Raw genomic sequence first — 14,211 nt, forward strand, 5'->3', positions numbered from 1 at the left:
AGCCCTAAAGAAAATTTTAAAAAGGCTCATATCTAACCAAGCTCTATTAGTCGATTTCCCCTGGAAGCAACAGATCCCAAAAGTGCTTTTTTAGATCTGAATATTTCGTTTTTTTCAGTAAAAACTATCCAAAATAAAACCAGGTCTAGATAGGTACTTAGAGGTACTTGGTTTGGTGAATTCTTGAAAGAATTAACCAATGTATGTTGATCTAGAAAACTCCTTAAGCAAAAGTGTTAGAGTCTAGCAAAAGTGTCTAGAAGCTTGGCATAAAGATTATCATGACCAAAAAAAAATGAATACAGGAGATATTTTTTTCTATATCTGTTGATACCAGACAAATGGCTGGCTGAATAGACAAGCTGATGGGGGACAAGGGAAGAATAAACTGCTGGCAGCAGGCAGGCAGATGGGAAGGATGAGAGTTTGTGAGGCACAGGGCAAAATCACCCTTTTCAGTGCCCCACCAACTGCCACATGCTCATCATGGGCAGAGGGAGGGTTTGAGAAGAGCTTTGGCATTTTTTTTTTAGGAAGCTTATGACTTGTTTCTTTTTTTAATTGTAAGGCTGGCAGTAACAAGGTCCTAAAGCACGATTTTTGAGAAGTGTAAATCTACTACAGTGTTACAAAATGCTAATACTGGAACGGCATATATTTAAAATAAGTTAAAATTAAGTTTTGAGGAGCAGTTTTTTCCCTATGAAATGCTGATTTTTAAGCCTTTCTCAGAAGTAATTGGGATTTTTAATTATTATTTTTAAAAATCTCAAATCCCTGATAAGGGCTTTAGATTAATTCTTTTTGAAAGCCATAGCTGCTTTAGTACAAAACATGTCTCATGATTACATTGGTTTATATACACATATAAATCCTATTGATGCTCGTGTATCACTGAATATCCCAAGATAATATTCTAGGATTAAGTTTCAGGTTTTGTGGGGTTTTTTTTGGTGTGGTTTGTTTTGTTTTGTTTGTTTTGGTTTGGGGGTTTTTTTGTTTGTGGTTTTTTCATGGGTTTTTTGTGTAAATCATCCATAGCATTAGATTTACAGAGGTCTCATTTTTTAATTAAACTAAAAATTGCAGCATCCTGCTACTCCAAAAAAACACTGAAGAATTTTGTTTAGGAATGTGAAATGATATGCAGCTCTGTGTGAGCAGATCCACTAGGACCTGAAGCTGGCCTTGGGAGACAGAAAAATAAATACAAATCTTTTCTTCTTTTGGTAATCTGTCACTAAGTCCTGCTGTTGGTATTTGTACCAGGGCATCCACCAAGGAAGATCCAGTCTCCTGACATAATGTCACACCCCTCACCACCCAAGATAACCTGACAGCCTTTAGGCCTAGTTCTTTGGTGTAAAAATACATAAGAGTACATGGCAGATCAAAGTCTTTGGGGAGAGTTCACAACCTTAACCTGGATTTAATCCTTGCAACTAACCTCTGTTCCTTGGATAGAGTCCAGTGCATCTGCACCTCTGGCAGGATGTACAATAAGCCTTGCTGATAATTAGAACAGATTTCTAACTGCATACTCTCACATGTCTGCAGATAAAAATGAAACAACGTGAATGTCAATATGCTGTCACAGGGATCCTCTATTCTTTACAGCTTTCTTGAACATATATAGCTGTTCCGTTTGACCTTCCTGCAATCAGTTGCTTGCCATTTTCCTCGCTTCTGCACCAATACACAATTTCTTCCTCTCTTTGGAAAGTGGTAGGAGCCTCTTCTCCAATTTATGTAGGTTACAGGTTCTCCTCCATTCCACTCCCAATGTCCAGGATTGACTTGGTCGTTCAAACCTGTGTGAAATCAGTAAAACAAAATTAGTGATGCTTATAGTCTCTGGAGCCCAATGCCAACAGAAGCACGTTGTTCAATCCTCTTGTTATAAAATGCATACAATATTGTGCTGAGAGAAATACCCATCTGGAAGAATACAAGTAAAATACAATTTAATATTTTGTAAAACAGTAAGTGCTGTCTGAGTAAGGGAAAATATACTTATTATTGCCTATCTAAAATGTTTTCTCTTTTTCTATCTATTGTATGTGTATCACTTCTCAGGTTTCTTTTTTGGACAAGCAGAATGTTGTGTTCAAGTCTGGGCAGCCTCACATGCCTTCAGATTCCTTCTGAAAATAGCATACTGCAGATCTTTGTAGACCTTGTTTGAACTGTTGAAATTAACAGTTATAAAATTAGTGCTAATTAATACAAATTAGAACACTTCTTTTTACTTAGCCTCTGAGCTACTAATATGAGCATGAGTGGCATGTTTTTAGCCATGACCTGTGGTCTAGAGTAGAAGAGACCAAGATCGTAAAATTGACACAGTAATCTTCATTCTTGTATCTCAGGTTAACAGAATCATGATACCATTATTCATGATCCCAAACCAATCAGAGTTTTTAAAGGTAATTTAATATAGTGAGTATATTCATCTCAGAAAATGACAAAGAGCTGAAAATTGTGGTTCAAAATCGGAAAAAGGAACCTGAAATGTGGACAGTATACCAGAAACAAGACGGGTTAGCACTAGTCCATGAGCTAAGATGGTCATTCACAGAAAGGGTTCAGAAGGTGTAGAGAAGGCCCACCTGAGCTCTTTCCATTTTGCATGAAATGAAAGGTGCATAACAAGAAATAGACAGCTAAATCTAAAATGATATGATGAAATCTTCTTTAGTTGTTCATCTAATTAATCAACAAGATTTCTAATACAATATGACACCATTAAATTAGCAGTAAAATAAATAATCATTTAAAGTAACATTTTAAATATATAAATTACATCTAAATAACATATCAGTTGAAAGAAAGGTGTTGTAAACAAACAAACAAACAAAAAGTCAGGAGTTCCACCAGAACTTATTTCCCCAGCTAGTATGTTTGAAGACAAAAATAACCCAGCAATAGGCAACATGATGAATTTTTTTTTTATAAACATTTTTTTTCTTATAAAATTAGTCAGGTAAATTATGTCTTTCAGTTTAACAACTTGCTCTGAAATAATAAAAGCAGCAGAAAGTTAAGGACAGTGCAACATTTGAAAACTGGGTTGAACTGCTGTGGTAGTTTCAGCTTTCCAAGGTGCACAGTAACTGTAATCCTTAGAGGGGATAAGCAACTGCTGTACTTGCCTATCCAAAAGGGCTTCCTCCCACTGAAGTCCCATAGCCACTGCATGTGTTGTTCATTAGCCACACTTGCTAGACTCCCCAGGTATCTAGGCTCAAGGAGAAATGACAGAGTGATTAGCATTCCACAGAGTGACAGACGTCTCCCATCAGCTTGTCAACTAGGGACACTGTTTCTAGTATGAAACATATAGCTAATGTTTCACAGGAAGACCACTGCTTAATGGCATGAAAAAATGCCATTTTTTCACACATGAAGATAAAGTATTAAAATTCTACATTACTTGGAATGAAACCAAAGTCATAGTCTGTTAAGACATTTCTGTTATAAAAATCAAATCAGCTGGGCAACTGAAGTTGTTTATACAGGAAATGTTGGCCTCATACTCACAAACTGTATTTTAAACCATTGGCATCATTATTGATAAAATCCTTTCTTTAAAATAATAATCTGCCCACACGAAAATCCAAGCCACTGAAAGATTCAGCTTCATGCATTTGTTGTAGAGAAGACTATATCTTTCTTAAATCGTGTTCTGACAAAACAAAGCTTTGAATAACACATTTAAAATTCCCACCATGTTTTAAAACAGAGCTGAGTGCATGTAATTTGCATGTCTGGATTAGGATTGTTGTGTGGTTCTGAGAGGTAATGTTGGGCTGTCTGCAGTGACTATGCATTTAGTGCAGATCAGAGAGCAGTTGTTTTGCGTATTAAGCAGACCATTTCAGAATGAAGCCAATACACAACCTCTGCTCTGTGTTTGTACTTAAAAGTATGCCAGCCCCAAAGGAGGACTTGCAAACCCTAGCCACTGACTGGCCTTGCCACTGTGAAATCTTCCAACTAGTACCAAGCCTGCAAGCACCGTAAGGATGCTCTGCAACCATTTATAGATCTGGCTAAATTCTGAAACATTAAAAGACAAATTACATCCTTCACATTTGCCAGTAACTGCCAGACATCTGTGGCTCCACTTTCTTATTTATCCATCTTTTTGCCTGCCTTGATGTCATGTAATGTTTTACCTCTCACACCTGCTATTGCCTTCCCTCCAATTCTGAGTCTCTGTCATTTCTTTTGTCCCATATTTCTGCCTGCCACTCAGTCTAACAGTGATGCCAACCCCTTCAGGCTCCCAAAACACCCTGAGTCATGGTTGATAAGGCCCAAGAAAACAATACTGCTCATCAAAACATGGTTTAAAAGAGAAAAACCTTTTCTAGCAGCAGCATAAATCAATGGCATTATGGTCATTGTGCTAATTTCGTTATTGTGGACAGGTAAAGGAGACAGAATATAAGCAGTGCTCCAATGGGGGGAAAGACTTTCTTTTTTACAAGCTGGGATAACTAGACCTCAAGGGCCATGTGGCAGACTGGAATCCACTATGAAGGCTATGAACAGGGGCCAAGGTACTATCCCACCACCAAGCTTGCTGCCGAGTTAGAGACCCATGCCTGGATATCCATTCCTGTTTGCTGCTTTGTATCTCTTCAAACAGTACTGATTCCACGAAAGCTATGCCATAGTACTACACAAGACAGGGAAGCAAGCAAATATTCCATCATGGAGAGTTCAGAGTAGTAGTCCACAATATTATGCACAGTCCCTACTTCACAAAATCTGGAGCATTCCTTAATCTGGGCATAGAGGGTCATGGTATGAAACAAATCTATTTTACTGCTGATGGGAACACTCCTGCTGCAAGGGCCTCATCCACTCTCCCTGAAGTCAACCACAGCAGCTGGGGATTTGGCCTGTGCTTCTCTTTGCATGGTAGTTCTGCCAAGGACAGCTGAGTGTTAGCCCTCACAGTTTGTGTAAGCACGGCTGCCCTGGACCAAGCACCACACAACAACACAGGTGCCATGGAGGTCCCCTGTGTTCAGAGGCCACCAGAGAACAAAGTGTAAAGGATCTCACAGACATCTGTGTACAGTCTCCTCAGGTAGAGGTGTGGAAGTTTGGCCTCAGCAACACTGATACGACTTTACACATAGCAGACTGTTCCACCATAAAGTGGTAAGCAACTGTCTGGTAGGGTTTAGTATTGTGCACCCATTTACAGCGCAGACTCACAAAACTTTGCCCAATGAAGCTCTCACAGAGGCTTTGGCAGTTCTTTACATTATGGTAAAGTTTAATGCAAGGTGTTGGTGCCTCCTATGTCCCCAGGGTGCCATGCTTCCACACTTCTTGGCCCATCTACCAGGAATCTGCAGTGAACCAGGAACAAAGCTGTTAAACTGACAAAAGCTCATGGGAAGTTTTGTACTCCATCCTCTTCCTCAGGCAAAAGGTCCAGGAAAGCAGATTCGCTTACTTTAGGGTGTCCTCCCATGGCATCTGATTCAGCAGCAGGATGCCATTCTCTCTCACAGTGGCTGTGGTTGGCCAGTGACCAAACCTGGGGCTAAGAAAATATTTGAGCAGCAGTCTCTGTGGTATCTGTACTATCTGAGCAAGAGTAAAAATAGGACATTGTATCTGGCTTGTGCTTCGGGACAGTTAAAGCCCTGGAATTAAGCTTGTTTACTTTAAATAAGCATAGCCTACTTCTGTTTCAGCTGTTTTAGGAAATGTGAAAACAAAGAGCATCAGTGTGTATCAGTAACAGCTGTATCACTTATGACATACAGGCGTGGCATGAGCAGTAGTGGTTTCTGACTTTTACTTCAAATAACAGGGAGAGGCTTTATGACTGTAAAAGGAAAGCACTGCAATAATCATAACATGTAATCTTTTCTCCACAGGAGTGCTTTCTAAATACTGCCAGAAAGACACACATGAAAATACAAACTGAGAAACACATATGACTGAAGAGACAGTGACTGTTTTATTGTTACACCTAGCCAGAGGTTTTGATGCGTCATAGGGAAATGAGGACAGTCCTGAAGGAGCATACCACTTACAATAATATTGCTAACTGTACCTATAGGCAGAGCACCAGACATAGGAAATGACAAGATAATGTTATTTATAGAGTTACGTAAATCTAACACTTCCTAATTTAAATTACTCTAGAGAAGGGGTCATAATGCCTTATGAGGAAAAAAAAAAAAAAGGAAAAAAAAAAAAGACAAAAAAAGGCACATAACTTATTTCTGCAGTAAATAAGTCCATTTGAAATTATTCCTGTGTGATTTGAAATTTATGCTATCAGCTCAAGAGAATCCGTTATCATAAAGCAGTTGCCCAAACTCAGGAAATATTTTGAGTAGCTGTTGACCTTGAAGTATCATATGCAAAACACTTAGCACAAACACTTTGCTGATTTTACATTAAATTAGTCAATATATTTAAAGGAACTTTTTACCATTCAGCAAAAGCACAATGAGTACCTATAAAGGTCACAGCCCAGGAGGACATTTAATTTGAACTGCTGTAGTAAATCCATGTCCTATACTGACCGTGAAGGGGAGGAAGTGACTGAGAGGCTCTGCTTATCCCAGGCTTTTGTTTCATCACCTAAGGAGTAATTCTGGTGCCTTGAAATAGATGCCTAGTGTTGCTTACGATGCCTCCTGATATTCAAAACATTCAGATGAGGCTGGCAGACATGATGCAGAGCTTACAGGAGCCCTGCGCTTCCAGAGTGGCAGCTGAAAGTCACACAAGATGTTTTGGGCCTTTAAAATTAATCTAGGTACCTGAATCCGTATGCTGGAGTCTCTAGCAATAATTTAAGTTAGCCCAGTCATTTAGATTTAAGTTAAACCGGTCACTTACAGCACTGGTACAGCATTAGGAGAGGAAGGCAGCAGAGTCCATCCTGCTTTACACTAGGCAACACTGTGATGTAACCTATTATTTTAAATGTGGTTCTGCCTGTGATTCTCATGGACTGATGCCACATGCTGCTAGTATACAAATGCCAAATGGAATAACAGCCCCTGCCTTACAAAGCTAGCAGTTAAGGATCAGAAATCTGACCATATTTAGGCTCTAATTAAATGTTTGACTTCAAGAAGATGAAGGTATAATTTGACTAACAGCGAAAGACACAACTGTGGATTCTGTTTATTCAGTAGAGGGTCCATTCAGTGGTAGCAATGAAACTATCTCACATGCGAGAAAGCCTGGCTGCACCAACCCTTGGGTAGGACACACTCCTATGGGATAAACAAGAACTGTAACATAAATCACCAAAATTGCTGCTAAATCAGACTGCTGTGGGATCACTCAGCCATAATATCCCCCAGGTGCCTCTCTTCATGTTGCCAAGGGCCTATTCATGCGTACAAAACAAAGCTAGAAAAAGGAGTTCTTAAACCACTTTTCTCCAATGTATGGGAAAAGGGTTCTAAATGGTGCAAGATTTTCACAGAAATTTGGATTGTTTCCACTCACAGTATCACCGTATCACAGCAATTTGCACCAAGACCAGCACATTTTTGTGTCTGCTTCTTTCCCCACACTTGGAAACTGAATAGAAAGTAACTATGCCACCTGCAATAAATGAGTGCAGTGAATGTCAAGGCTCATTAGAAGCCCAAGTAGGGTTGCATAAGCCCATGTACATTAAGTTATGTCCAGACAGCAATTGCTTCTGTAATAAATTGATAACATTGCTTTGATGAAATAGCTTGGTTTCAATCATCTCAGAATAACAGTGTTTTTGCTAAGGAGTTGGTTAGTTGGAAACTGTTTCTGAAACAACTTTTAAAATGCCTGTGGTTTTTTCCTGTTGTATATAATAGAAAAAGCGTAGTAAGATGATTGAATAGATGTTTAAAATAATGCAATTTTTTAGTAATACAATTTATTATAATATTTTTCTTTAATGTATAATATTTGTTTGATCTGTTGAAAAATGAGGATTGGTCTCTGTGATGAGTTTTATTTGCTTGTTGGAAATACCAGCTATTTAAATGTCAACAGAAGAAGCAGTAGTAACAGAAATACCACAATTGGTGTTGGTTGCAGGTGGGAATCCAGGCAAAAGTATAAAATAAAATAAAATAAAATAAAATAAAATAAAAATGTATTCAGCTATCTTCTTGTACCACTATTAAGCGTGTGCCTCGGGTCACACTCTTGTAAGTATGGAGGCCAGGAGTACTGGCCAGGACAGTACATTTACCAAGACAATGCTTCCTTAGTGTGTAGTAGCTTGACATTAATTGAATCATCTCTACCCAAGGATTTATTTGCTTCTGAATTAATTGATTTGCTTTGACATTTTTTGTAGGTGTTTGACACTGTCATTAATTTAGTGTTACTCAATTTAACTTCTGCATTGCACACTACGTAGTATTCAGCAAGAAGTTACTGCCTACGAATAATATGGGTTGCCAAGAGCACACTCTTATGAAGTGGGGAACACCTCTCAGCAGAATGAAACACATTCATTCCCAAGGGATCAATTGGATTTTGATGCCTTCAGGGGAAAAGAGGGGGGGGAAAAAAAAAAAAAAAAAAAAAAGGAACATTCGCAGCTTACAGCTTTGTTTGGATAAGTAACAAAATAAACACAAGTGATAGAAAACTGTGTCACGAGCTGAAATTTTAAGTAAACCTATTAACAATGTGAAATTTATTGTGAGCTCACAAGAGCAGGTAACATTGACACTTAAGGAAAGAATAACTTCTATCAGCTGGAACATATTAGAACTAAGCCTTCCCATTTTTGTGTTGCCAAAACAACATAACCTGCCATAACTGAGTGGAATTAAGAAAAATTGGTTAAGCAGGCTTATCCATGTTTTATGTTGCCTGCATGTCCTTCAAACACTTCTTGAATATATTACTTCTTTCATTTCTAGCTCTTCCATGTTTCAATTTTAATTTCATGGAATTATGGAGAAGCCTTCTATAGCCCTTCTTGTTCAGCTGGTTCTTTAATGTGGTGCTCACAATTTGACAGAAGGGACAGTATATGCATGATATCAAGTCAAGCTCCATGTTACCATAGCTAGCATTTCTTCCAGCCCTAAGCTATCTCCCCTAAAACCAAAATCACAAGCAGGCCTCCAAAGACCAAGACTGGAAGATTTTCTATTTGTCTCCTACTTTGGGACAACAATCATTATTATTATCGTTGTTACTGTTATTGTTGTTATTATTATTAACCTTTTATTTGTCATTCAAAGTAGTAAATTTACTGTTAATTTGAACATTAAAGTTTTCAAGCAATGACAGAATCCAAAGAGTTGGATCTTCAGAAGAATATGGTGAGGTACAGGGGAGATGGCAACCTGGTTCTGTTGCTACATCAAGTGAAGGTAGAGCTAAGCAAGTGATGGGTCAGAGAGGATGAGTAGACTGGGTCTTTGATTTATTTCTCTTCTCCTGGACTAACTCTCCCATTAGGAAAGCATCCTCACTGCAGATGGACTGCTTTGGGAATTCGTGTTGTGAACAAGGTAGTATTGCCACCTGAAACATTATGTGACCAATAATATTTTTGTCCTCCACAGGGTAAGAATCCCAGAGCTTGTGCTATTTTTGGGAAAGCTGTGCAGCACAGTGAAAGTGGGGCTTGTCCAAATGAAGTCAGCCTCTAGAGCAGCATTCAGCTCAGGGCAACAGCAGCACACAGCAAACACATTCACTTGGAGAAATCTCTTACTGTTCTCTGCAAGTCTGAGCAGCAGTGTTCCAGCTGACCTTCTGATTCACTACCAGGAAATAGCAGCTGCCCTCGTGATGGCTCCATCCAGCAGGACACTTCTTCATGCTTACCTCCTAGAATAAAAGAGGAAGAGGCAAAACAGACTCCTGCTCAAAATGATCTCAGTCTATGCACTAATAATCAGATTGAATGCTGGAGGTGCTGCTTATGGCCTACCTGGAATTAAATTGAACATGAACTTTGGTGGGTATAAATAAAGCTGCAGCATTGATTAAAAGATGCAAAGAAATAAATGCCTGCCAAAGGAGCCTGCCATTAATAATGAATAGCTTTAAAGGTGACATGAAGTTCCAGTTCCAAAAACCCTTTTAAGAGACTACATTTCTTTGTCTCCTGCAGTCTGTGTAGGGACTGCAGTGCAACAAGATTTGGCATGACATCTTATGTTGCAGAGGGGATGTATGTTTACAGAATACTTAAGTCAGCTAATTTCACTAACTCCCACTTATTTTCTCACTAATTTCATTCACTGACTGTTTCATGCCCATACCCTCACAAGTACCAAAAAATCAGGGCTCATGTGGTATACCTGTGGCTGGCAGAGAGGAAAGGCTACACCAGCAATCAAACCCTCATCATGTCTCTAAGAACCTTCTTTTATGGTGACAGCAAACTCGACTCTGGACAACTCTTGTTCCCTGTCCAAGTCAATAGTTATTACAGGAAAGTCTCTTGAGAATCTCTCTCATCAAGGAAATAGATGAATACTTGTAGCAACATTTTTACCTTGCTTTGGGAATTCCAGAATTTCCACATTATCCCATCACACTGAAATAACTTTTGAATGCTTTCTTCATAATGCAAGAGACCCTTTAAATCTGGTGTACAGGCCTTTGGAAAAGAGTAAAAGTTCTGGGAAGAGAAATATAATTTGAACATTTAAAGGAAAACAATTACACAAATCAAACAAGCTACACAAAACAGCTTAAACAGGTTAAACAGCTCTTACATTAAAACTTTATTACATGAAAAATCTTCAAAGGCTGAGCTGTGAATTTATCTGTGTATTGGTTAAATGCAGCTTTAGAATGGGAAGGTTAGGCTGCAGATCTCAGAGGTGTTACAAAATTTTGGAGAACAGCATGACTGAAAACAGATGGTGAAAATGCCTGTGCAACAAAACATTTTATACCTGATGTCTTGAGCTTGGTTCAGATGTGAGTTCTGCCTTATCAGCTTGTGGAATTTCTGTCTTCCTAGAGGAGATGACATTTATCTGTGGTTGTGCTTGGTTAATTACTGACACTTGAGCCTTCTTGTTTGCTCTAGCTGATGAGCTGTCATCCTCTATTTTGAGTGATACTATCCCGTGATACTTCATTTTACAGTATCACACACATACAAACAGAACAAGAGAGGGAAAAGAAAGATTTAGCAAATACAAGCAACTCTTAAAGTGCATACACACACAGAAGAAGAGTATTATAGTGGAAATAGTTGCTAATCAAGGGGAAATCACACCAGAGAAAGATACATAGAAAAATAAAGTACTGGTCATAATGAATTATTATCAGCTGTAAACCCTGTAATTGGAATAAAAAAGAAATCACAGAAATATCTGAGCAATACTCATAACATTCTTACTTCAAAAACTGCATCAGTTCCATTTCTAACTACAGATGAAGGATGAACCTAAAAAAAAAGGTATAACAACAAAATGAGATGGACATACTCATGCATTATGGAAACCAAATTACTTTATACGAGGTTTACTACAAGATCTATGTAACAAATCATGCAGAACATATCTTGGGTTTAGCTCTTTCTCTTTCAGAATCAAAACTGATCACTTCTGAAAACAACCATTAAAAATCACACATTACAAATGTGGTTATAAACAGATCCATTGACTTGTAAGATAACAATAGCAGAATGTTATTAAACCACCTAGTTAAACCAATGCAGCTTTAGCAAGAAAAACAATGGGCAAGTTTTATGTAACTGTTTTCTGTTTAAGCTAAGGGTATTTTCAGCTTTACAACTTCAGGAGCAGACACACAATTTCTATACATTGGCCTGGCTCCAGTGACTTCTTTCTTCTGGCTGACTCACAATTTAGACAAGATTTGAAGCTGCATGATTGCCAAAGTTTATTGAGCCATGTTTCCTTCAAGAAGTCTGTTTTTCTTCCTCTCTTGTATACCTGGATCTAGAAAATCAGGATAATTTTTTTTCTCCACACAGTATTTTAAGAAATCTCTAAGGTCTGACTCAAAGCAAACTCAGGTGGTTTATGGTTATTGTATGGTCAGGTAGGATCACTACAAAAATATGACAGCTTGAATGAAGATATCAAATTGCAATGAATACAAAAATCACTCCATCACTGCACTACAGAAGGGTCTTACTATTCTTCCATTTGCAGTCACTCTCAGCCTTGTCCTTGACGGATTCACCAAGCTGTGCTCCTGCCTCAGGTTTTCTCCATGCTCTCTCATCCCTTTGGAAGGAGGCAGTGGGATCCCTTCCAAGGGAGCATTGCCAGGCCTGGGAGGTGAAGAGGAGCCTGGAGAAACTGGAAACAGTGTGCCTCTCCCCCAGAAATAGTGCTTGCTTTGGCCAGAAGAATGGGAGTAACTGCACTGACCTGAAAGCATGAAAAATGGCAGATGGTCAGTTCTAACTGCTTGAGCAGATAACTGGTCACGTTAACATGGGCACATAAACAGCTTGTCATTAAAAACGGGATGATTCTTTCACTTGATGTGGTTGATTTACCCTTTATTCAGTCATCCTCATTTGTAGGGTTTGCTGTGACTATCACTGCAACTACTACTTGTATTTGTTTTTATACATAGTGCATCTTACCCACACATCAGAATTTCAACCAAGCATCTACTGAAAATGCCAGTTTTCATGTGCAGATTGAGGTATGGAGTGCTTTTTTTAATGATTGTGGATAGACAGGTATCCCTAACTAACGTTGGTGATACTTCCGTCATGCCTGGACAATTTTCTCTTCAGAAATCCAGGACACTATTGTTACTGCAAACTATTTGTGTCAATTAGGTTCTGATTCACATAATGAATGTTAAAGAGAACACAGTTCTAAAATTTTGAAAGGATTTTTTCTTTTTAATGAAGCCTAATTAATTGCAACACAGGCATTTAAAATACTGTTTCACTAAACACCAGAACACACACACACAAAAAAAACCTTTCATCTTTTAGAGGACTCAGCTGCTTATTAGTTATCTGTATTTTTCTACAGTTGCTTCTTATTTAGGTGTGATTTTAGGCACACCACATTTGATCACTAAAAAACATAATAATAATGGAGACACAAAAGCCTAAACTCTCTAATGATAACTGTTGCATGCTGTAATGTTGTGGATTGTTTATTAAGCATTGGAAAGTGTATTTCTAAGGGTTGGGTTTAGTTGTTAAGGGTTTTTTTTGAGAGGAAAATCTTTTTCAGAGATGTATAACAACTGTTAGAAAATAACGGAAAAAAATTTCTAATGGACATAAAATATTTTTTTTCCCCACTTTAATAAATGAGAACTGAACTCATGTTGTCATGAAAAGTGGTTTCTTTCCTTGCACTCCTTTCATTTTGCATTTGTTGCCTTCTCCATGCTGTGTTTCCAGAGAGGATTGTGTGAGCAAACAAAAGAGTCTGCAGCTGTCAAGTCTGTTCCCTCTAAAAAGAAATTAAGCATTTTGATCTGAAGGTGAGTGTTGGGAACAACTTGTGGTTGAAAATAAAAAGCTACTCAGCCAAGATTGTCCCACCTTCTTAATGGCAGAGATCAAAAGAGAATACCTCCTTTTGAATCCAAAATTTTCACTACAGCTTTTGTCCGAGTGCCAAGAACAGCATTCACAGGGGAGTTGAGAACTACTTCAAAGACTTCATCGTCTTCCTCTAATCCATCATAGGTAATTGCTATATTCCACATCTTCGTTGACATTCCTAAAAAAATAAACATTTTAATTACTTTTTAACTGCTATTTCAATCAATCAGGGTGTCAAAGAAATATATTAATTAACATGTCTGCAGCTAGAATGGAGTGGCTGGTGTATGCTATTGTGCTCCTACAGCCTGACTGGGCTCCTGCTGTTCTCCCAAATAACATCACATTCAAATTTGTTCCCGGGCAATTCAGTTCAAGTGTGTACACTGTAACAGAAAGCTGCTGTAGATGTGGGAAATAACATGACAACACATAGGCTTAGGAGTTTCATTGTAATTTAAAAGAGAAAATATATAATGTTTTGTTTGTGTGGGGTTTTTTTGGGTTGTGGATTGGTTTTGCTTTTGGTTTTGTTTCTTATTTTGAAAACTTGATTTTAAAGATTCAGCAGTTATTTAAAATATCTGCATATGGATCAAAGACAATGGTGGATTCAGGTACAATATTTTAGGCAGATTTTATGCTTGGTTACAAAATTTTTACTTGATTGCTTTCTGTTAGTAAAT

General features: G+C 38.2%; 1 protein-coding gene across 1 annotated transcript in view; it reads right to left on the reverse strand.

The window, feature by feature from the left end:
• Positions 1–1,611: 1,611 nt before the first annotated feature.
• The window catches only part of FREM1 (FRAS1 related extracellular matrix 1), a 59,523-nt gene continuing 46,923 nt past the window's right edge, over positions 1,612–14,211 (reverse strand). The window contains exons 29-36 of the mRNA XM_010001933.1: positions 13,554–13,703; positions 12,136–12,374; positions 11,372–11,419; positions 10,920–11,102; positions 10,514–10,639; positions 9,725–9,840; positions 3,153–3,238; positions 1,612–1,811 (exon numbers count right to left, since the gene is read on the reverse strand). Coding sequence (XP_010000235.1) covers positions 1,612–1,811; positions 3,153–3,238; positions 9,725–9,840; positions 10,514–10,639; positions 10,920–11,102; positions 11,372–11,419; positions 12,136–12,374; positions 13,554–13,703 — 1,148 coding nt within the window. The remainder of the gene's footprint in view (positions 1,812–3,152; positions 3,239–9,724; positions 9,841–10,513; positions 10,640–10,919; positions 11,103–11,371; positions 11,420–12,135; positions 12,375–13,553; positions 13,704–14,211) is intronic.

This window comes from Chaetura pelagica, unplaced genomic scaffold (genome assembly GCF_000747805.2).
Source record: "Chaetura pelagica isolate M959 unplaced genomic scaffold, ChaPel_1.0 scaffold345, whole genome shotgun sequence".
NCBI lineage: Eukaryota > Metazoa > Chordata > Aves > Apodiformes > Apodidae > Chaetura > Chaetura pelagica.